We start from the raw sequence: 21373 nt of genomic DNA, 5'->3' as shown, positions 1-21373 counted from the left end.
CTAAAGCAACTTCAGTGTGAAGGAATGTGAGTTTGCTGGCCTTCCATGCATGCTCATAATTTACTTTGGGAGTCTTTACTTTGGGAAATGGGCTGAGTTGTGTTTTCTTCGTTATCTAATGAAGTCTTTCCCATGCCTGTCCTTTGCTCCTCTAGTGCTATGGAAAATGTCAGGATAAGAAGCAGATTAAAAAAAAAATTTAAAAAACCCCACCCTCTTTCTTTTATTCTTTCAGTGTAAAATAAAGCTTCCTGTCATTATTTATAGCAACTCTGATAACTGAAGACTAAGACTTGCTCTCAGAATGAAAACTCGAATATTTAACTCATTTCAAGCACTGTTCCCATGGCCACACTTCAATGATCTCCAACCAGAAACCTCTGCAACCAATGATTGATACACATCTATGCAAAGAGGCAATTTGGAAGAACAAAAGCTTAAAGGATGCATCATACCTTCGGCCTTACTCCTAGGAAGCCACTGCAGTTTGGGGCACCACATTTACAAACGGTCTTTCCATTTCCCAAACACTCCAGATTGTAGTTGAAAGTCAGCTCAGTCCCTGGCACAAAAGCAGATCAAAACCAAGCAAGTTGTTAATGAATTACAGAGTAGAATGTTTCACTGCTAAAATAAAAGCACTTTTTAAATACGTCACAAGTGACTGCCACCACTACACAAGGACTCCAAACTATTAATCTCCCCAAAGATCTGTGTAGATTGAAAATTCAGTAAAACCCCTCTCCCCTACCACATTTTACAGCTAAAAAGGGCATTGATCCTGTAGCAGGCCCCTGTATCAACCTCCACTGATACCATGTGTGTGTTTCCTTATGTTAATGCTGCTGTTAAGCCTCATGAATACCCCAATGTAAATAAAAATTAAATCCCCTTCCAGAGAGCTACAAACCCTCCCTTTTCCTTACAGAACCCCCGAGGCTACTGCAGGCATTGACAGTGTGTTCCTTACCAGCTTTGATATTTACAAGTGCGAAGAGCCCGACCCGAGTGTCACCATTCACACACCATTTCTGAGTCTCACAGTTGGGCTGGCAGCAGTGGTTCATGAACCGAGCATAGTTACCCTTTGGCCCAGCATCAATGATTCGATCCTGGAATTGCAAAAAAACAACCCAGAAAAACACATTTCAAGCAGCTATCATGAGCTGCAATCAACCAGCTCTGATGCCTCTGGCCAGTGCTGGCAGATCACACGGCAATAGAGCCTCCTGCACATCATCCTCCTCCTCAGAGACACAGGACTTTCAAGGGACAAAGACACTCTCCCAAACAGCCAGGACAGTGCCACTGCTGCTTGCTGGGAAACAAGGTCTCTGTGGCATCAGCATTGGATAAAAACCACCCCAGCACACTTCCAAGGCAGCGCTCGTGGTTCCAGGCCCCAACTTCTGCTTAAAGCAAAATAGCAATTCCTATTTCTTACATGTCAGTGTATAGAAAGAAAACAAGAAGAGTGTGTAAGGTGAGGTACACTGGTGCACAGCTTGTTATGGGGCTGGAGAGGAGAGGGAAGCTGCAACAGAGATTTGCTTTTGTAGCAACGAGGCGATATTAACACTTGGGCCTGCCCCATCAGCCATACAAGGAGAACAAGATATGGTCAGTGTGAACTTGCAGCAGGATGAGGGGAAAGACAAAGCAGCCACTGTTATCCTGTCCCACACTCTACAGTTTCCTCCCCATGTCTGTTTTCATGGTTTCTTTCTCATCTTTCCATGGTTGAGTAACAAAGTGGGGAAAGCAGCTGACACAATCACTTAAACTCTAAAAATCAGGAGTTCATAGCAACAACCTGGCCTGCAGGACCCACTGGGGACCCTGTGGCTGTAACTAAATCCATCAGTCTACTGAGAACAGCAAGACCTGAGACCTGAACTCAGATGAAGGTCTTGCTGTGCCTGTAACTTACATGCCTCTTCTGGCACACACCAACCACATTCTGGGCTCTCCAAAGTCCAGCTGCTGGGAAGGATCCCATGTTCCCAAATTCAGCCTCTCATGCTGAAGTAGGATCTGCAGTCCTCAGACAACTGTCTTCACCTCTAATGAACAAACTCAGGCAATGCCTGTTCAGACTTTCCTCCTAAGCCTGAAATCCAGCCTGAAGCTCCTCTATTACACATTAATTCATTTAATAATTTCAGAGGAAATGCAGACCAGCTCGTCAGCAATGCTTAGCACCTTTTTGCTAGATGGAGTATCATGCCTTCATTCCCATCTTTTTATTTCTGTTCAGGATGCTGGCAGGACATTCCTTGCACATACCTTATCCAGTGTCAGCATGTAGAAATTGGTGATGTCGTGCTCCTGAGCATAGCGGATTCGGGCTCGGCACTCCTCCTCATCAATTAGCTCCCCAACATACTCATTAACAAATTCACCCTGCCAGACACAAAACAAGCTGATAAGACAAGACAAATTATCTGCAGGATGGAGGGACATCAACCTTTTTGCTAGAACTTAGCTCCTGTTTCCTTCCTAAAAATTTCTCCCTGTGCTCTGCAGCCAGTTTGGCCTATAACCTACACCAAAAGCCCTGAACCATACATCCGTTTCACATGCTCAAATGACTCAAATTAAATAAAGAACTGTGACCATCAGGTTATTCTTTGTGCCAAAGAAAGAATTAGCATCCAGGGACAGCACAGAAGTTAACCACAAGAACAGCACTTCGCTGCAAAGCTCAAAGCACTGCCCTAATTGCATTCCAGATGAAAACAATATCCCTTTGGGGACCAGCCACATGGAGCAGCAGGATGCACCTGGAGCACCTGCTCCTGCAGTGAGTGCAGGAGTTCTCCTGCAGTGAAGTACTGCAGAGACTGTACTCCAGCCACTAAAGAGAACCCCAGCTCTGCTCCAGTGGGGCTAATAGGTCCCCCCACTAAATAACTGAGTGTTTCTGTTTCCAGTCTGTCTGCTGAAAGTGAAACAAGCACATGGAATGGCAGAAATATCCTTTAACTTATGGCACAGCAGGCAGCAAAGTTTTCAACAGGACAGACTCACATTTTGCCTCTTCTATCAAGGCCTCCCTCTTATCACGTCATCACTACTCCCTTTTCAGACATTCTTCTCTTACTATGCTGAAAGTCCTCTGTTTCACTTTATCCTTTATTAGCTTTGGGGTTCTTTTGGATTTAACATTCCTCCTTCTTCGTTCAGCACAGATGTGTGTCCAAAGAATTGCTCTTCTTTGCATTTAAAAAACACATACAAGTGTTTGATGTGGAGATAATCAGTTTCAGCAGTAATAACAGCCATGTCCAAGACACTGCCCTTTTTTAAGATCCAAGCCCGGGTTTCTGTTTCTGACACAAGATTCTCATGCTGGATAAGCCTGGTTAGTCAAGAATGGGGAGGAGGAATAATCACTGTTCCCCCATCTGGAAATCCTGAGCACTGTCCCATTGTTCTTACAAGCAGACTGACCAAGCAATCACCTTTCTTACCCTGTGGGACATGCAAATAATTTTCCCGGTCAGCTGAGCCAAAACACTTTTGTCAAGACTGCAAAGACTAAACTCAACTTTTTTTCTAAATGGCATTCTACAGAAAAAAGTCTTTTTCAAACCAAGACTGATCAAGAGAGAAACAACAAGAGAAAGCAACACAGAAAGAGCACAGGTACCTTCCTGATGTCTGTTTTGGCCTGCAGGCCCCAGCCTCGTGCCAGCGTGCGGAAGATCTGCACCTCGGGGTACTGGCGCTTGGAGAAGCACTGGTTCTGGCAGCGCTCCCCCGCAGGGCACACCAGGGGGTGGCACTCGTAGAGCAGCATGCGGTTGATGCACTCCGAGTCCAGGCCGCAGGGGTTCTCGTCCGTGGGTTTGCAGTTGCAGCGCGGGATCTCGGACAGGTCTGCAGTGAAGATCTGCACCTTCCCCACGGGCCGGTTCACCTTCAATGCACACGAGGGACATGAGCTCTTGGGAGCTACAGGTTACCCCGACAGGCATTTCTGTACTCCACCCTTGCCTACGAGCTGCAGTGACTTAGTGACAGCGAGGGGCAGAAGGACACAAGTACAGGCACAGCTGTACTCCTGGGAATTCTATTTCAAGAGGCAGAAGGTTAGAGGAAACAGCTCAGGAGGATGCAGGTTGCCTGTTAGCATCACCTGGTGCAGTGTGTATTCTGTGACCCTGGAGAGGTGAGAGGCTGCCAAGTGTCCCCCTCCCATCATCACTGAGCCCACATCCAGCCCAATGCTCTTGCTGGGGCACACAGCATCCCTGTGACCAGCACCAAGCCACTTTGTGCATCAAACCACACCTTTTCCAGTCTGAGTGTCAGGTGCTTTTCCTCAGCTTTCCCTTACTGCCCTGCTTTTTGAATGTTACCTTCAAGCTGGTTTGTGCTCTCAGCTGTCACACCTGTGACAGAAGGCCTACCACGCAGTTACCTCCCTACCCAACTGTCCTGCAGATGTAAATGGAAGCCAAACCAGACAAGGCTGGGGTTAGAAGGCCCAAAGAGGAGCTCAGAGTTAAGCCAAGGAGCTCTCTAAAAACCGCTCCAGGAGGAAGCGGAGTGCAGCACCAGGTGGAGAAGTGACTGGCATGTCTGTGGCATGAGCTGGGTCCTTGGGGTTTGGTTAAAGGCAGCAAACGCTGAAAAGCAGGCAACAGAGAGTCAGGACTTTGGAGAGAGACACTGAAGAAAAGCTCCTTGCTGCTCTTTCCCTGGGTGAACCATTGTCTCACTTTCCTCTCCCAGAACATGAAAGGAAGGGATTTTAGCAAAACTATTCCAGCCCCCGTATAAGTTACCTAGTCCCACCCACAGCCTGTCTGAGGCTGGCCCAGTCCTGATCCCCCTTTGTTTAAACACAAACCCTGCAGAAACCCCTCATTAATCACTTCAACACAGTCTCCCCCACCTTCCTCCTAGAACTGAGCCCCACCTCCAGCCTTCCTTGTCACGCAGGTTCTCCTCTGCTGGTTCCCATCTCTCACCCAGACTCATCAAGAGTGGCAAGACTCACAGGATTGGGTCAATCCTCTACTGGTACTGCTCTAGCACTGCCACTGCACACCACACATACCCAGCACACACCTGCCCTATTCTCTGAGGCACTGCTGGGAAGAAACCAAAACAGGGCAATGCTTGGACTCAGCACAAGCCTGATGTGATGAAAGATCCCAAGTACATTTTGCAGCAGCCTCTCATATGGGTGTTCCTTGGGATGGACTCGAGGTGCTGATCTCCTTAGAAGGAGTGGACACAAACAGCTTCATCCATTCCATCCTGAAGCCCTCTCCAGTTCACCATCTGCTCCTGCAAACCGCTTTGCTTTCAGAGAGACAAACAGCTTGCACCCAGACCTCAGAAGAGCTGCCATGACTAATGACCACAACCGTCATTATTTATATAAAAGGGTATTTCAAAGGCTCTAAACTGCTTCCAAAGTTCCTTCATGTTGTGGCCAGAGAAGCCTAAAAATAGCTATAATGAGAAACTACTTCCTCCACTGAAGCTGCCAGGCCCATACTGCTGCCACAGCATTCAGTTGTGCTCTTTACACCACACAGTAACTCATGCAGGATATACCTGCCCGCCTAAAAACCTAGCTAGATACAAAAAATGCCAGAAATCAGTTAAGCTTTCATATTTTGCCACATAAAAAGGGAAGGAGCAGACAGAAGCAGCAAAAAAAGAACACAGTCCCTGAGTCAATGGGTTTCTGGTCAGCTGGGATCCAGTTCTCAGACACAGGCACATGCTTGGCCTCAGCTCTCTTCTCAAGTCACCTCCATCCTCTAGCTATAGCTGCTCCAATTCTAACTCAACAACAACAATAATATTTAACAGCCCTTAATGTGAATAGGTCCCCAAAACAGAGGAAAAGGGCTGATATTGCAGCCTGTACACCTGCTTCAGTATTTCTGTTCGGTCACCAACTGATACAGAAAGAGATATAAAACAATAGCAGATGATAGAAGATACTGTGGGTTACCACACCCTCCACACAGCCTTGCTGCACTGCACCCTGACCACCTCCTGTCCTGGTCTGTCCACCTTGCCACCAGCAGCATGGAGCATTTGACCACACTGGCCATTACCAGCCCTCTCCCCTGAGTTCTCAAGGTACAGAGACAGTTCCTTTGGACCACACAACTGACACAGACAGCACAGACATGACCAGATCTGTTCCAGCAAACCAGAGCACCTCTGTTACTGCAGCCCAGCTTGCTGATGATGGAGAGAGGATCAAAGGAACCTTCAAGAACAGCCAGACACCCAAACATCAGAAATGTTTCTGTATACCTGTAAATCACCTGCACTGAGAGCTCAAGACTTCTCTTCTGCACCTGCCCCCCACCACCTCCCCTCACCTTGATGTGTTTGTAGGGAGGAGGTTTCTTGTCATTCTTTTTGTCTTCCTGAAGTTGTCTCAGTTCTTTCTGTGCTTTCAATTCTTCAAATCTCACAGCAGCTTCCTGAAGAGCTAAGTGAGAGAACAGGCTCTGTTATGAGGAACTCCCTCTGCTCACACAGAGCTGGGCAGCCACTGTCCACCCAGTGTTCACCAAGAGGAGGGTGAAGAAAAGGCCAATGCAGCAGAGAAGTGCAGAAATTACAGTCAAGGGCCTGCTCATGGGTGATGAACCATCCCATGTGCTGGCTCTCTTTGCCTGCCCTCTTGGGCAGAGATGCCAGGCAGCTACATCCACAACTCTCAAGTACACTTTTATATCAAGATAATGACTGCATTGCACAGAGGGAAGCTGACACAGCAGCAAGCTCACTTGAATTTTGAGATGCTATATCAGAGCTGGACAAAGATTTGAGATCTGCACATCCTTCTCCCTCTCTGGGAGTCAAACAGACACTCTGAGCATGCTGGATGTTACATAAGCAGCAGCTCATTCTACACCTTTAATTTCACTTCAGTTCTAAGAAGACATTTTTCTCTGCTACATGAATGACACTTTTCCAAAGAGAATGAAGAAGGCAAGACCATGTACTTCCCTGGATGAAGACAAGTTACCTTTTTTGTAAATGCCATCCACGCCTTTCCCCATCTTGTCTTTGCTGCTGACATCACCTTCCATGTAAGGGAACACACGAGCCTGGTGGGTCCACAGGTAGTCCTTGGAGCCAAAGAACAGCACAGGGAACTCGCCAATGTCATGTTTCATTTTTTGGATGTTGACAGGAATTGTCCTAGGATGGCAAATCTCAGCTGGCCACCACCTGCAACACAGGAAAGGGCAGATGAAACCTCTGGCTTCCCCACTTCCAGACACCTCAAAAGTATGCTAGTGCATGGAGACATGGGAAAAAGTGTGTGAGGGCCTACCAGCAAGGCTGGTGGGGAGAAAAGAGGCTATTGGAGGAGGAAAGCTCACGTTTTATGAGCAATGTGCATGCAAAAAATGCAGAGGCCAGCTGCAATGAACCCTGCAGAGAGGAGCAGCTCCTCACCTCCATCACCATGAGCACTGCATGAAGAAGGAATGGGGACAAGTCTGTTCTATCTTCACCTACCTGTAGCGCCCAACTTTCACCCAGACTACTTCTTTGTAGTGTGGCTTTTTGCCTGCCTTGCAATCATTACAATACCAGCTTCCCTCTGGCATCTCAATGTTTAGACACTCACGGTGAAACGCAGCCGGGCACGACTCGCAGCATAAAAGGCTGCCCCCTGCAAAGAGAAAGAGGAGAAATTTATCAGTCACTGTGCAGAAGCCCTGCACTCCCCATTTCCAGACAGACCTGGAAAAAGAGAATGATGGTCTCCTGCAAAAAGTTGGGCCCTATTCACAGTAAAAAAAAAAAAGAACCCTTCTAAGAATCCAGAAATCCAAAAAAAAAAGTGTAGTTTGAAGCTGGACTTAAATGTGGAAATACAGAGAGGCAGGCTGCTCTCTGCAGTTCCCATTGGGACATTCAGGATGGGAAAAGCTTCTGCCCTCTGTAATGAATTCCAGGCCGGGCATTCCCTGGGGCCAGGGGACCTCACCTTCCGAGCAGACAAAGCACCAGCTGACGTTGACGTGCTCGTGGTTGCGGCAGCCCCGGCGGGCAGTGAAGTGGTTGGGGCAGATGATGCTGTTGGAGGCCAGGACCACGGAGCCGGCGGCCAGGCAGAAGTCGTTGGAGTGATACGCGACCGGACACCGCACGCAGCGCATCAGGCGACCTGGCACCGACAGCCACACAGTCAGCCCCTGCACGATCACCCCTCCTTCCTGCTCAAACTAGACTCTACTCATACCTAAGCTCAAAAGGAGCTTTGGAGAAGGAAGCTGACCTTTAATTTTTATAGACCATCCATGATATACTCACTGGGTTTCTATGAAGTTATTTAATATAACTAAATATATATAAAATTATAAAATCTGGAATACCTATACCATAGATAAAATTGCATTATTTAGAAGTGAAAAATATCCTGCGTGCTGTGCAGAAACAGTTCAAGAGTTCACAGACTGGGACTGCTTCCTATCATACACAAATAATTACTAAATCAGCTCCGACAGTAATTACAGACAGGGTGTTCCAAGTGCTTAGCTGCACATAATGAAATCAATCCATGTAGCTTCTGAAAACACAAGCACTTGCCTCTTGTTTATCAGATTTTACCCTGAAATTCCAGAACTTCCAGGCAATTCAGACTTCCCTACAGGCCTAGTTTATGTGAGGTTTTTGAGTTCAGTTTTCAGTTCCTCACAGCAGACTATAAACAGGAAGAAGAGATGGGAGAAGAGGGGTAAATGTGACCATTGAGAAGCAGCAGCCAGTCAACAAATGTTCAGTGGGGAAGCGGCTGGCTGTGGGCTTTTGGCCTTGGTGTTGTTTTCTACACCAAATACTGATAAATGGGGGCAAAAAAGCCAACTTTGACACAGACTCTGAGGACAAAAATAGAGCCAGTCTTATTGTCACCCATCTTAAGACACCAAGGATTAAAGAAAGGCAGCCTTAGAAGCAAACATACACAGCAATCACAAAAGTTTTAAGTTTGATCATGTGAGATAAAGGTCAAGGTATTGCTGCAAACAGCTCAAACAAATGTTTGCTTAGGAAGCTTAGCCCAAGGGTGTCTCCACTACAAGATGAGAGTTTACATAGAAAAAAAACGGATTAGTAGAACAATATCATAGTTTGCCCTGTGCTGCTCTTGATGCTGCTGTGTTGACAGCCCATGCTGCTAAGCAAGGCACCATCTGCAGCACTGGCACAGTGAGGAGCAGGTGGGAGAAACACAATCGTGTCTGTACAGCTCCAGAGATTTACTCAAAAACCCACTGAGGCCTGAGGCAAGGCTGGGCGTGCAGGAATTCCAGCCTCGGGACAGCCTGAGAACATTCCAGCTGCCATGGCCGACCGTGGGGAGTGCTGCTGAGCCTCACACTCTGACACCACCCCTTCCACTCCCCTGGGAGCAGCTACTCCTCAGCAAACACAGCCAGTGCTGAGGCAAGGACACAAAGGCAAGAGTGCAAAGAACCGGTGAACCAGGTGGACATGAAACAAAGAAAAACCAGGTGACTGCACCCCCCAGACCACCCTGGAGGACTGGGTACCTTTAGAGGCAGAGATGTTTGCTGGGTTAGCAGCATGGCAGGTCATGCAGATGTGCAGGGAGCAGCGGAAGCCCTTGTTCTGCATGACTGTGGGCGGGTATTTCTGGATGCAGGCTTCGTGGTAATACTTCCCACAGAGGGGCAGCAAGCACCGCTTCACATCCTCCCCGCAGCTCTTGCACACAAAGCAGGTGTGGACCCCTGCAGAAAGAGCAAGGCACTGGTCACACAGGAGGGCTAAATGAGGGCCTGATGCTGTCACCAGGCTGCCTGACAACACAGCACAACTTCCCAGCCTGCTGCACCCATCCCAGAGCACAGCTCTCTGCACCAGGCTGCTTTGGCCTGAAGCTGCAGTAGAACTCCACATCAAAATAAATATTATTATAGCTGGGACTTCAGGCCAAGGAAAAAAAGAAAATAAAAAAAATCAATAACCCTACTTTGAGATTTCCTCCTTTCCAGCCTGAAAAAGACTTCTCCTCCCCATCAGACCCCTTTCCAGAGTCCCAGGTAAGAATTTGTCTCTTTCCCAGCAGATCATGGACATTCACTTTGTACATCAAGTCTGAATCAACAGTAAGGCTGGTAAATATTTGAAGCCATTATTAAGGGCTTCAAATCAACAAAGAGAAGGTTTAGATTAAACATTAGGAAAAAATGAGGCCCTAGCACAGGTTGCCCACAGAAGCTGTGGATGCCTCTTATCTGGAAGTGTTCAAGCCAAGGTTCAACAGGGCTTGGAGTAACCTGTTCTAGTGGAAGGTGCTCCTGCCTGTGGCAGGGGCGTGGAATTTGATGATCTTTAAGGTCCCTTCCAACCCAAATCACCCTGTGATTCTAATTAGAAAGTCATTATCAGACATCAAACCAATAATGTGAGGACTGAGAGCTACTCAGCAGCCCTACAGCAGGCAAATCACTCCAGTCAAGGCAGCACCAGGTAAGGCCACAGTCCTGCCCTACCTGTGGAACACTCATTGCAGATGAATTTGCCCTTTGGCATCTCGGAGAGCCCAAGGCACTGCAGGTGGAAAGCACCACAGCACTGCGCCTCACACAGCAACAACTCCCCTGGCTTCTCACAGATCTGGGGGAGAGAAACACAGTATCAGCTTGAGCAATTTTCCTCCCAGCAGCACCCCACACAGCAGCAACCCCCATGCTGGCCAGAAAGGCCAGCAGAGACCTCCCGGGGAAAAATGTTACATTTTCATTGTGTCAGTTAATTCGTGTAGTTTGTGTATAACCACTGTTATTTACCATCCAACTCCCTGACACCCTACATTGGGTAAAATGTATCTTATGCTGGTCACATCTCCCTAACCTCTGTGAACTTTAAGAGGAAGAAATGCTATTGCAGGAGAAATGCTTGATACAGAACACAAAAAGCTGATTAATTCCACAATAAGCACTTGGAGGCTACCTGGGCTTACCTGGGGCACCAATGTGTCCCAGAACTTACACAAAAATACTTTACAGTGGGATAGTTTCAGAGAGATTTCTTTAGGAACACTACCTGACACACATTCTCCTTGAGAGCTGCTCCTCCTCCACGCTCCCCCTGTATCTTTTTGGACGAAGGCACTCCATGGTCATTCTCTGACCCCTCCTCATGACCCTCTTTGGGGCTTGCAGCAGTCCCATGAACCGATGTTTCCCCCTTGAAAGAGAAAACTAGAATTAGGACTCTCAGTAGCACCTATCCTGCCTTGGAAATTACAAATTCAGTCACAGTTTGGCAGGTGTTACACACCCTGGAGAGAACATCTCCCATTACAGTTCCTCCAAAAGATTTACAGGAAAGGAAAGGAAAGAACTCTTAGTTTACTAGGTGATTAAAAATACACAACACAATTACCTTTCTGTGCATAACCACTCTCTGAGCAAGGAGTGAGCCCTGAATGGAAACAAATCAGGTAGAAAAAGTCAGAAGCACCCCAGTATCTACTTGCACTAGAAACACAAATGAAAAACCTCAATCTTCATAGCACCTGTCACACACTAAACCAACTACATTTTTCCTCTACACTCAGCTTGTTCTAACCCATGTGAAATAGAGATACAAAGGTACTCGAGGCCTGTGTTGGGTATAAAATCAGCCAACCCCAAAAGGAGCAGCACAGCAGGGCATGCACAGCCCATCCTGACTGAGGTGTGCAGTCTCCCACTGTCCTATATGAGCGTACAGCACTGCCCATAACATCCTCTGGTGAAAAACCATCCTGGGGAGAGGATGGGTTTCAAACGATAAAGGTCCAACCACACACTCACAGGCCAAGTCAGATCCTGCCACAAGGTTTCCCAGTGTCCATGGCACCTGCCCAGGCAGTCAGGAGGAAAGAATAGCAGGTATCCTAGAGACATTTGTTTCTAGCACAAAATGTGGCTGTCCTGCAGCTACACCCTGCAGCAGTGCCACAGATTCTGTCAGGACAGGCAACTGAGGGCTAGAAAACACCATCCTGCCAGCTTCCAGCCCACTTGGGAGCTCTAGGGAACACTCCAGTGGCCTCAGCAGCCCCAGCTGCCACTCCAGAGTAGGGACAATTTAAGGACATTAATACTGCACTAAAATGATGCCTTTAGCTACGTGCTTTGAGCCAGAACATTTTAAGGACTCTGCCACTTTTAAATAAGGCAGCTCACTGCAGGTAGCTGAGTGATCTCAGTGCACAGCTGCCAGCTCCTCCCTGGGTCACCAAGCTGTAGCCACTGTACACCCAGGCACAAATAGTACACCTGAGAGACCTTGTGAGAATTCAAAGTGCTGGCAGAAGCAGCAGCCATCACTCCCACACCCCCAGGCCTGCTTGGTGCAAGCCTGTCCAGCCAACAATCACGAGAGGGAGCTTTGCAACACTTTCTGTAAGGGAAAGGCTGAGCTGTGTGTGCTCCTAAAGCTTGTAAGCTGAATTGAATGCCTTTTGAACACATTCTGAATCTCGGCAAAAAAGGACAAAGGACATAAAGATCTTCTAAAGTTTAAAGCTGGAAGAACCTGGAGCTAGTATTTGCTCAGATAATGATGCTTTCTTTGCCTGGAACTGTTGGTTTTTCCCCTATTCCCTGAATGTAGCAGTATGAGTTTATTTGGGGACACTTTAAAGCCATGTGCCTTCTGTGGAGCAATGAGGCACAGATGCAGTGAGGGTATATTGAAGTACACATTACAAAGATGAATGGTATAAACTGATTTTATTGAGAGAAAAAAAAAGAAAAAAAGCAAAGTCCCAACTACAGGCTACTGCCAGTCCAACACACCTTACAGAGTACTTGTTCTAACACTGCTCCCAGAACTGCTGAGGGAAGGGATGTCAGAGCTAGAGAGGATGAGCAAGGCCCATCCTTTGTGAGCATGGAAAAAGGCATTGCCACTCAAGGATCTGCCACTGTTTCCCTTCCTTCCTCTGCCCAGCACAAGCACTGCAACACTCCATACCTCCTGCAGAAAGAAAGGCTCATCCCAGGTCTTCTTCCAGAACCATCCCTGCTGCTGTGTCTGGCACAATCCCAAAGCCTGACCTGTTCTTTGGCACAGCCTGACCTTGGCTCACAACCTTGACAACCATTTCAACAGCATTTTCCATCCCATTCTGTCAGTCTCTTACTGCCTGATGTTGTAAATTTGCACTCCTGGTTCCACAGACAGGCAAGGCCAGAGAAAGCTGCTCAGCTCAGCCCAGGCTGACAAGCTTTCCCCTGCCCTCTTTTCTTTGGAAGGCTTCACTGGGCTGTATCATCAAACCATGTATTTCTTCTAGCAAAGTGGAGTTCCTTGCCCAGTGTGTGCAGTCACTGAGGGAGCAGCATGGTTTGAATTCCACATGAAAGCACAACAGCATCTCCACAGCATCCCAAAACTCACCTAAGCCAGGGGATGAACACCCACCACAGCAGCTAAAGAGACAGAATTACATAGAAAGGGAGGTTGGCAAAGGTGCCAAGCATTGATCTTTTTTTTTTGCATGGTTTACACCATACCTGACTTCTGGTACACAATACAAATGTCTACATCTAGAGGCAGCTAAGGCTGGGTTTCCTCTGCAGTGAGTAGTGACTACAGGATTCAGAGCATGGCCTAGATCTCTGCTGCTCTGAGCTGCCCCTCTTTTCACAGAGAATTTGCTGTCTCTTAGTGGGTAGAGCAGACAATGCTAACTGCCCCTGCCCAGCACTGGCAAAGGCATTTGTACAGGCTGTTTTAAAACATTAGTCCAGCTGAGCATGCTTCAAAAGAACACTAGCACCAGCACAGGAAAGCATACATGGACCAAGGGTATTACACCAATTTATTAACTTTATCACAAATGCCCTTTCCAAAATGCAACAGGATGGCTGGAACTGCTTAAAGTGGTGTGAGGTTTCTGTTCTCCTGTAAACTGTGGTTATAATAACAAATATAACAATATTGATCTATAATTGGCTCCTGAAATACATACTGACTATCCTGCCTGCTGCTGAACCTGGGCCACTGGAAGTGAGAGGCGATGGCGAGAGGCCCAGAGGTGTCCTTGCCTCTCCCAGGAACTCTTGCTTCCCCTACACTTGCTGATAACTGGCTCATTCCTAAAAGGCAAAATGTGCTTGTCAGAGATATTTGTACACTGACCTGCTAATATGTAGCAGAGGGAATTGCCCCTGTTATCCCTTTCTGCTGAATGGCAGAATGCAATCAGAGGCTCTTGTGAGCAGTCACAGACAGTCCCCCCCAGCCCCTCCAGTGGGGTTCTTGGCTCATCCTGGTGTTCAAGTGCAAGCAGAAGGGGCTGAAGTCCAGTCTAGTGCTTGTGCTTCAAACTGGTTTCTAAAAGGGCAGGAGTCCCATTCCCAAGAAAAGACCTTTTACAGCAGTTTGATTTTCTGAGGTGTGAAGCAAGATGCCAGGTAAAACCTGGTTCCATGAATTCAGAACAGCCTCTCTCACAGAGAATTACAGAGCCTGAGTTAAGCATCATTAAAAAATAGTTACTAGGTCAAAGCAGTATCTTCAACCTAACCCCAGCTCACGCAGCTGCATCAGTGGGACAAATTCTCAAATGACAGGCCCACAGATGCCTCTGGCTTAGGCTCTGCCAAGTGCCCTGGGAAGCAGCAAACAGGTTACAGGGATGAAAGCATGAAGATCCAATGGTACCTCAGAGTGTGGGGTCTCCCCCAGCCCCTCCTCATTTTTCTCCTTCTTGGAATGGACTGCAGCAGAGGTATGGCGCTGCCTCTTCCGCTTTCGCTGCTTCTCCAAGAGCTTTTCAGAAGCTGGGATGCAACAGAAAAACCATTCAAGGAAAATGCAGAAAGAATTCCCTTGCTGCAGGTGACACCAGTAAGTTCTGCAGCCTGAGTGCTTCAGGCTGGATCCTATATTCTTTCAGGGCCTAAGGGCTGGGGCAATACCAGCCTCCAGGCACTCAGCCCTCTGCCCTGCAGCCACCACAGAAACACCAACTCATACTGGTTAAAGCAACTTTTGCTGGGCAGCTGAACCCAGAGCACCAAGCACTTACACACACACACACATTTCCACAGGCACTGATCCCAATATCCCAACAGTTTGCCCTGCTATCCCTGCATTCACTTACCTTCTCCCGTGTCCTGGAAGTGGCCTGGTGAGTAGAGCTCAGAGCTGTCACTCTCTGAAGGGCCAGTACCCTACAAACACAGGAGAGCGAGTCACGTCACCAGAGGAAAACAGAGGCACACACTCCTCAGCTGTGAAACCTTTTGGAATGACTGCAACACCTAATTTACCATCCAGATCATGAATTCGTCAGTCATTAGAGATTTTACAAGAAAATATTTGGTTTGTGTGTGTGATAAATCATATGTCTAAAAGTCTGTCTCTGGGAAGGGAGGAATGTGGAGTCTGATGTGTCTTGTGCTCATGAGCACCATTCACAGCTTCCTGTGCTCTCCTAAAAAGGCTGCTAATACTCTGCAAGGTGCTGGGAGAAGACATTCTCTCCTGAGTTTACGCTTTTACAGACCTTAAGACTGAAATACACTGGCCTCTACATTACTGCAGTGGAGGTAACTGTACTAAGACTGTACCTCACAGTGAAAGAAAAAGGAAAGCCGTGTTATTTGTCAACTTTAGGAACAATGGCAACAAGTTCTGTGCAGGCACATGATCTGAAATAAACACAAGTGGCATTTTTCCAAACCATGTCATTGAATATTGAGTATTCAGTGGAGAAGCGCAGCATTTTCTTTAAAAATCTGAACCAAACAAGGTATCCTACATGTCATTCACCTCAAGCCTCCATCCTGCTTCAAGCTCTGCACTTACATGCATTCACCAGCTCACTTGGAAAGGTAACAAAGAAAACACTGCTCAGAGGAAATCTGATGGAAAAGGACAAAGCCTTAGGTTCAAGTTCAAGCTACATTGTAACATGACAGAAAGCCTCTGCGCAGAACATTTCTGCTCATACCTTTCCAGCCAGCATCCAGATGACTCCTTTTCCAGAAAAATCAATTTTAAAAAGGAGATTTTGAAAACAAAACTACCCAATCCCCATTACAACTGGAGAGGGCGGGGGACAGTGGATTATTTCATCATAACACAGCAACCAGCACCTTTGGGAAGGGTGGACCTTTGCTCCTGGGCTGCAGCCAACAAAAAACCACATCCCATTGCATTGTGTCTTGTTTAGCAGGATCTGCTGTCTGGGCCTGCTTTCCATCCAGTTTTTAAAAGAGCTGGAAGGGAAGTACCTTCTTTTGGGGAGTCCATTCCTCCTTCTTTGGCATAAAGGCAGTGTCCAAGTCATTGGATTCCAAGAGCTTTTTAGTGGGCTTCCTTTGACGCTTGCTTTCGAAGTTTCCTGCAATGAAACCCTTCACATCAGATAAACAGGGGTTTTCTTGTCTTCCATCAGATTAAGGCCATTAAGTAAATATCAGCCAACAGTTCAAGATAATCTGCTTCACCCTGTCTTTGAGATCATAAGCTGCTAGGGCAGAGATGCCAATTACCTGCTTCTGTACAACTTCAATAAAAACAGACCTCAGTCTGTCATGACCTTCAGGCTCACCTCAATAAGTAATATAAAAATCCACCCACAGAAGAGAGGCTGTGAACTCACTGCCAGCAGGTAACACATGCTGGCAGCACAATTCACATCATAATTTCCCAAACACTTTGATCTGCATAAGCCAGTCCTACCACTGACACAGCCCTGCCTACACTCCCACACCCCTCACATCAGCATTCATGCTGCTCCAGTAAACAGGCTGAAGATCACAATCCTGGTTAAAACTACTTGAGAGAAGATACCCCAACAAAACTATTTCCTACTCAAGCTTTATCCTGGCCTTCAGGAAGTAGCAAGTTGCTAGACCTGGGTTCCTTCACTAATTTTGGCAACAGTATAAACTTAGAACCAGGAAATGCTGATGCTGAGTGCAGACACTCTGCAGACACAGGCTGTTACCCATCCCACCCCATTCATCCACTGGCTTCCAGAGTCTCAGCTGTGCCCTTTGACACCTCTGCAGGCACAGCTCATCCATCACACTCCTAACCCTCAAGACAAGCTTCTGCCCACTCTCTGTGCTTCAGCAAAAGGTGAGGGGAAATGACTCAAAAGAGCTACACAACCTCTGCAGACTGGATGTTTCCTCCCACTGCTGCAGCCTGTTGTGTTCTCCTGCATCTCCAATCTTGGGTTTACATCCTCAGTTTTTCCTCCTTTAATCCTCTCCAACTTCCCTTCCTGGTGACACCCACAAGTCTCCAGAGGCAATCCCTCTTCCCTCACACATGACAGGCTAACTGACCTCTCACTGACCAAAAATCTGCCTGCTTGGTTTATTTTTTTTGACTACAAGCCCTTTAGGAACAGTGTTCCTTCCAAGCTAGCACAGCCAGAACACCAGGGCTTCAACTCTGGACACATCTTTAGATGCTACCAGAGAATAAACACACTGAAAGGAGATTCTGGGACTGACACTGCTGGAAAGGGAAAAGGCCCCTCAGACCACACTCCTTCTACACTGTGCCTTACTGAGGACCAAGAACCTGGCTTACTGCTCACACAAGTCCTCAAAATTTCTAGAGATGCTTAGAACCAATTAAGTAGGAAGTTCTTCCAGAGGGAGTTTTGTGCTACAGCTCCCTGAGCTCCCTAGGAGAGCAAAAGATCACTCCATGAAGTCAGACTTTGTGCATCACCCTCAGCACAGCAATGTCAATCCAAAGGGGTTTACAGCAACAAGAAACTGTCAGGCTGAAGGGATGTCAGTGTTTGGAAGCACAGACAGCAAGGACTCAGAGAAGGAGTTGTGTCCTCCTTCCTGTGGACAAAAGAAGCATTCTGTGCAAGGATCTAAGGAGGACCACCACAGTCTATAGAAAGCCAACAGTACCAGGTCACTGGACACCCTTGCACCTGCCCTCTTCTCCTTTCTCAACACAGTAACAGTCAGTGAGTGAAGAAGGCAAGAACAAACAGTGGCAACAGTCACTGATCTTTCATGCTGCCCCAAGAATAATTTTTCACTGAGAGTTACTTTCACTTACAAAAGCAGCATCACACCCCCTGCCACTTACCTGATTTCAGGAATCCCTCTTCTGCATCTGGAGAAGCAGAAACTTCAGAAACATCCGAGGAAGACAGAACCACCACCTCTGGAAAATCTGAAGATCCTCCTTGAGCTTGACTAGGGGGATCAGTGGAGTGGGATCCTAGTTCTGAGAAGGAACACTCTGCTTCAAGGACGGGAGGGGACTCTTTGGTTGAAGATGGAGTTGAAACCAAAGAACTTGGCCCCCGCTGGGTCTCTCTGTCAGGACTGCATTGTGCAGGAACGCCTCCTTCACATTCAGACCTCGCCACAGAATTCACCTGCCATGGTGAAATATGTTGGTGAAAACATTCATTCTGCATGGCACTGCACACAGCAAGAACACTCAACCACAACGAACATAAACACACAGACAGGGTCCTGGAGAAATAACCACAAAGAGACGCTGGCCTTCACCCACCTTTTGTGATTGCTCCTGGCCCTTCTTTGATTTTTTCTTGGGTGCAAACAAGTGATCATATTCTTCTGCATATTCCAGAAGCCGTTTACTTGGCTTTCTAAGGCGTTTCCTCTCTGAATGTGCTAAGAAAAAGGAAAGCAGCTTCAAGACTGTGTTTCTGAGATGATCACAAGACATCTGTGGATGATAGCTGTTCCTGCCTTCTCTTCCAGAGGTTCCATGTGGGAAGAGCTGATAATTCTCTCTCTGAGACAGCCCAAAGAATTTTTGAGTTTCCTATTTTCCAAAATCCCAACTTAGCAGGGGGGAATTTTAAGGACTTCAAGCAGTTCAGGTAAGAAATCAAAACACATCAGACTGAGAGGCTCCTAAAATTTCACCCACCATGTCCCTACAAGCTACATCTAACTTTCCTGCAGTACCTCTACCAGAACCAAAGGTCATTAGCAACTCGTTACTCTTTTGCTGTTTACTCAAACTCTTTTGGTTTTAGTGCAGGGGCACAGGAAAACACTGTTTTCCCATAACACAGTTCAGTCACTAGTTTCACTAGGAACACAAGCTTAATTCCTTCTCTTCCCCTCCTCCCTGGCATTTTTTTATATACTACAAATTCCCCATCTGCTACTGTGGGCCCATTTATTGCTTTGTTTGTTCCACAATGAGATCAGGGAGCCAGTGACTGCAGCACTTCTTGTCTCTGCACAGTGTGGTGGCATTGCAAAGTAAAAGGTATTTCCTCACCACAACCCTAACCACACCACCTCGATACACCAATGCAAGCCAAGCTCCAGAAAACTCAACCCTGACACTAGAACAGCTCTTCTCAGCAAGCTGCAAAAGCAAGGTGATGCACATTTATGTCTTTTTCTCACTTCCCAGAATACTTCTGAATAGATCTGACTTTTCTCCTTTTTAGCATTCAAAGTCATTAAATAATACTGCCCAAAGATTTCCCCTAGTCAGGAAAATACCTGCATCTCCTGGAAGTTTTGGAACAAACAATAAATATTCTCTTTGCTTCGTTTCATTTGTAGGAGGTGGCTTTTTCTTCTTTAAAACGGAAGCATTTTATAACAAAGCATTTCAATGCAACGCTTCAGAACAGGGATGTTGGACAAGATTGCTACATTTTATTGTGGCTTTGTGGTTAAACAAGCATGAAAATGTCAAACTTGGCCAAAAGAGAAGAAAGAAACAACTTTCTCAAACACAGCTATTTTCAGCCTCTATTAACACTCTGCACAGGTGTCTGAGTGAAACACACATTTCAGCACATAAGCAGTTATGGGATGAGTATCCTCACCAGGCAACTATTTAGAGCCCCAAAGCCATGCAGCAGAGTACACAGCACGGCGCCAGAAGGGCTGACTTAACTGCTTTTTGTTCCCAAAAGGGATCCCATACAGGAATCCCAAATGCAGATTGACAGTGGCAAATCACAGACCTGATGAAACTATTATTTATAAAATTGGTTTACATCAACCAAATCCACCAATCTTCATGTCTGCCTTATTTGCTCTAAACCACTGTACAAGGTTTGTGGCAAAATTATGCCCAATGCTACCATTTAACTATGATGAAGACTTTATGCAGTTTGAGCTTAGTGGAAATGGCACAGTTGTGACTGCAATCTGTTCTGATGTCTTACACTGAAGCTGCCTGCTGTGGGCAAGGATTGCTCATATCTCAAAGCACTGCATCAGTCCAGTTTTCCAGCATCAGCTTCTCTGCTTTCTATGCCTTGCCCAACATAAAGAATGGTCTCAACACAGCATTAGAGGTTTACTCAGTCCCACCAGCACTGGGGATGTTACAAGAGCCCTGCCAGTGGCACTGGTGCCTCCCCACAGCACATCTGTACAAAGGGGTGGGTGTGCACAGAGCTCACATGCTGTTTAGGGCAGGGGAATTCATTTATGCTGCAGTTGTTGATCTGGCACTTTTGTCAGCAAACCCAGGCCCTGACTGCTGCTGCTGCATCCCTGTGTGCAGCACCAACACCCTGTACACTCCTCACACTGTTGCCACCTTGCCCAGAGCCTGCTGCCTTCCTCTGCCACTGCCCTCCCAACTTTCTGCCTCTCAGCACCTCCTCTTCCCCAGCTCACTCTGCACACCTTCATCTTCACCCCACACAGCATCACTGAGGGATGCTTCAACTGCCAAACCACCACGAAGCTGTAAGAACCTGCCTGGATGTCGGTGTGAAGGAAGAACCCCCAGGACGTGCATCCTCTCACCTGCTCTACAGAGACTTCAGTCCTCAAAAACACACAAACCCAGCACGTGTCAATGAATGATTAAGCTGGTCATGACTTAAAACCAGAACTTTTACCCCAGGTGTTACACCCTATAGGCTTGTTTTCTGTGCCTGCTGCAACTTGCCTTGGGCAGGTCCCACAAGCACCAAGCCAGGAGCTGCCTTTGCCACAATTGAAACAGGAGTGCAGGCTGCCTCCAGCAACCACAAAAAGCAAAATACACACATCAAAATCTGCACTGAGAGAACACATAAGTGACAGAATGCACACAGGCTCAAAATTATGATAAGTTGTATTTTAGGATATCACAATTAGATTAGAGCAATTTAGTGTGGTGAAACCTATGCAAAAACCTAATTTTATTGGTTTTATTAAGGTGTGTTTCCCCAGATTCCCTGCAGAAGCCAGAGGATGATACATGTTGAATATGGTTCTGTTGGCCCTATTCTTCCACACACCCTTTTACTTCCTCCATTGGCTTTAACCAAATGTCCCCACCTCTGTGGGAGAGGCTCTCTTGCCTTTTGGTCCTCAGAAGCCTCCTCCTTCTTGGATCATTTCCCTTC

The 21373-nt window shown here is 47.0% G+C and overlaps 1 protein-coding gene across 7 annotated transcripts in view; it reads right to left on the bottom strand.

Moving 5' to 3' along the window:
- NSD1 (nuclear receptor binding SET domain protein 1) overlaps positions 1 to 21373 on the bottom strand; it is a 64587-nt gene that overhangs the window by 14618 nt on the left and 28596 nt on the right. For 6 of the 7 annotated variants that reach the window (XM_030957775.1, XM_030957774.1, XM_030957773.1 and 3 more), the window contains 17 exons: positions 18544 to 18665; positions 18109 to 18403; positions 16272 to 16381; positions 15137 to 15206; positions 14695 to 14813; positions 11419 to 11457; positions 11077 to 11220; positions 10524 to 10647; positions 9558 to 9758; positions 7991 to 8170; positions 7516 to 7672; positions 7016 to 7221; positions 6360 to 6472; positions 3653 to 3922; positions 2287 to 2403; positions 971 to 1112; positions 456 to 562 (listed from right to left, as the gene is read on the bottom strand). In XM_030957775.1, the coding sequence (XP_030813635.1) occupies positions 456 to 562; positions 971 to 1112; positions 2287 to 2403; positions 3653 to 3922; positions 6360 to 6472; positions 7016 to 7221; positions 7516 to 7672; positions 7991 to 8170; positions 9558 to 9758; positions 10524 to 10647; positions 11077 to 11220; positions 11419 to 11457; positions 14695 to 14813; positions 15137 to 15206; positions 16272 to 16381; positions 18109 to 18403; positions 18544 to 18665 (2516 nt within the window). The remainder of the gene's footprint in view (positions 1 to 455; positions 563 to 970; positions 1113 to 2286; positions 2404 to 3652; positions 3923 to 6359; positions 6473 to 7015; positions 7222 to 7515; positions 7673 to 7990; positions 8171 to 9557; positions 9759 to 10523; positions 10648 to 11076; positions 11221 to 11418; positions 11458 to 14694; positions 14814 to 15136; positions 15207 to 16271; positions 16382 to 18108; positions 18404 to 18543; positions 18666 to 21373) is intronic. The other variant, XM_030957776.1, reaches the window with a different exon arrangement.

This window comes from Camarhynchus parvulus, chromosome 13 (assembly GCF_901933205.1).
Source record: "Camarhynchus parvulus chromosome 13, STF_HiC, whole genome shotgun sequence".
Lineage (NCBI taxonomy): Eukaryota > Metazoa > Chordata > Aves > Passeriformes > Thraupidae > Camarhynchus > Camarhynchus parvulus.
This window is presented reverse-complemented; position numbering and strand designations above follow the sequence as displayed.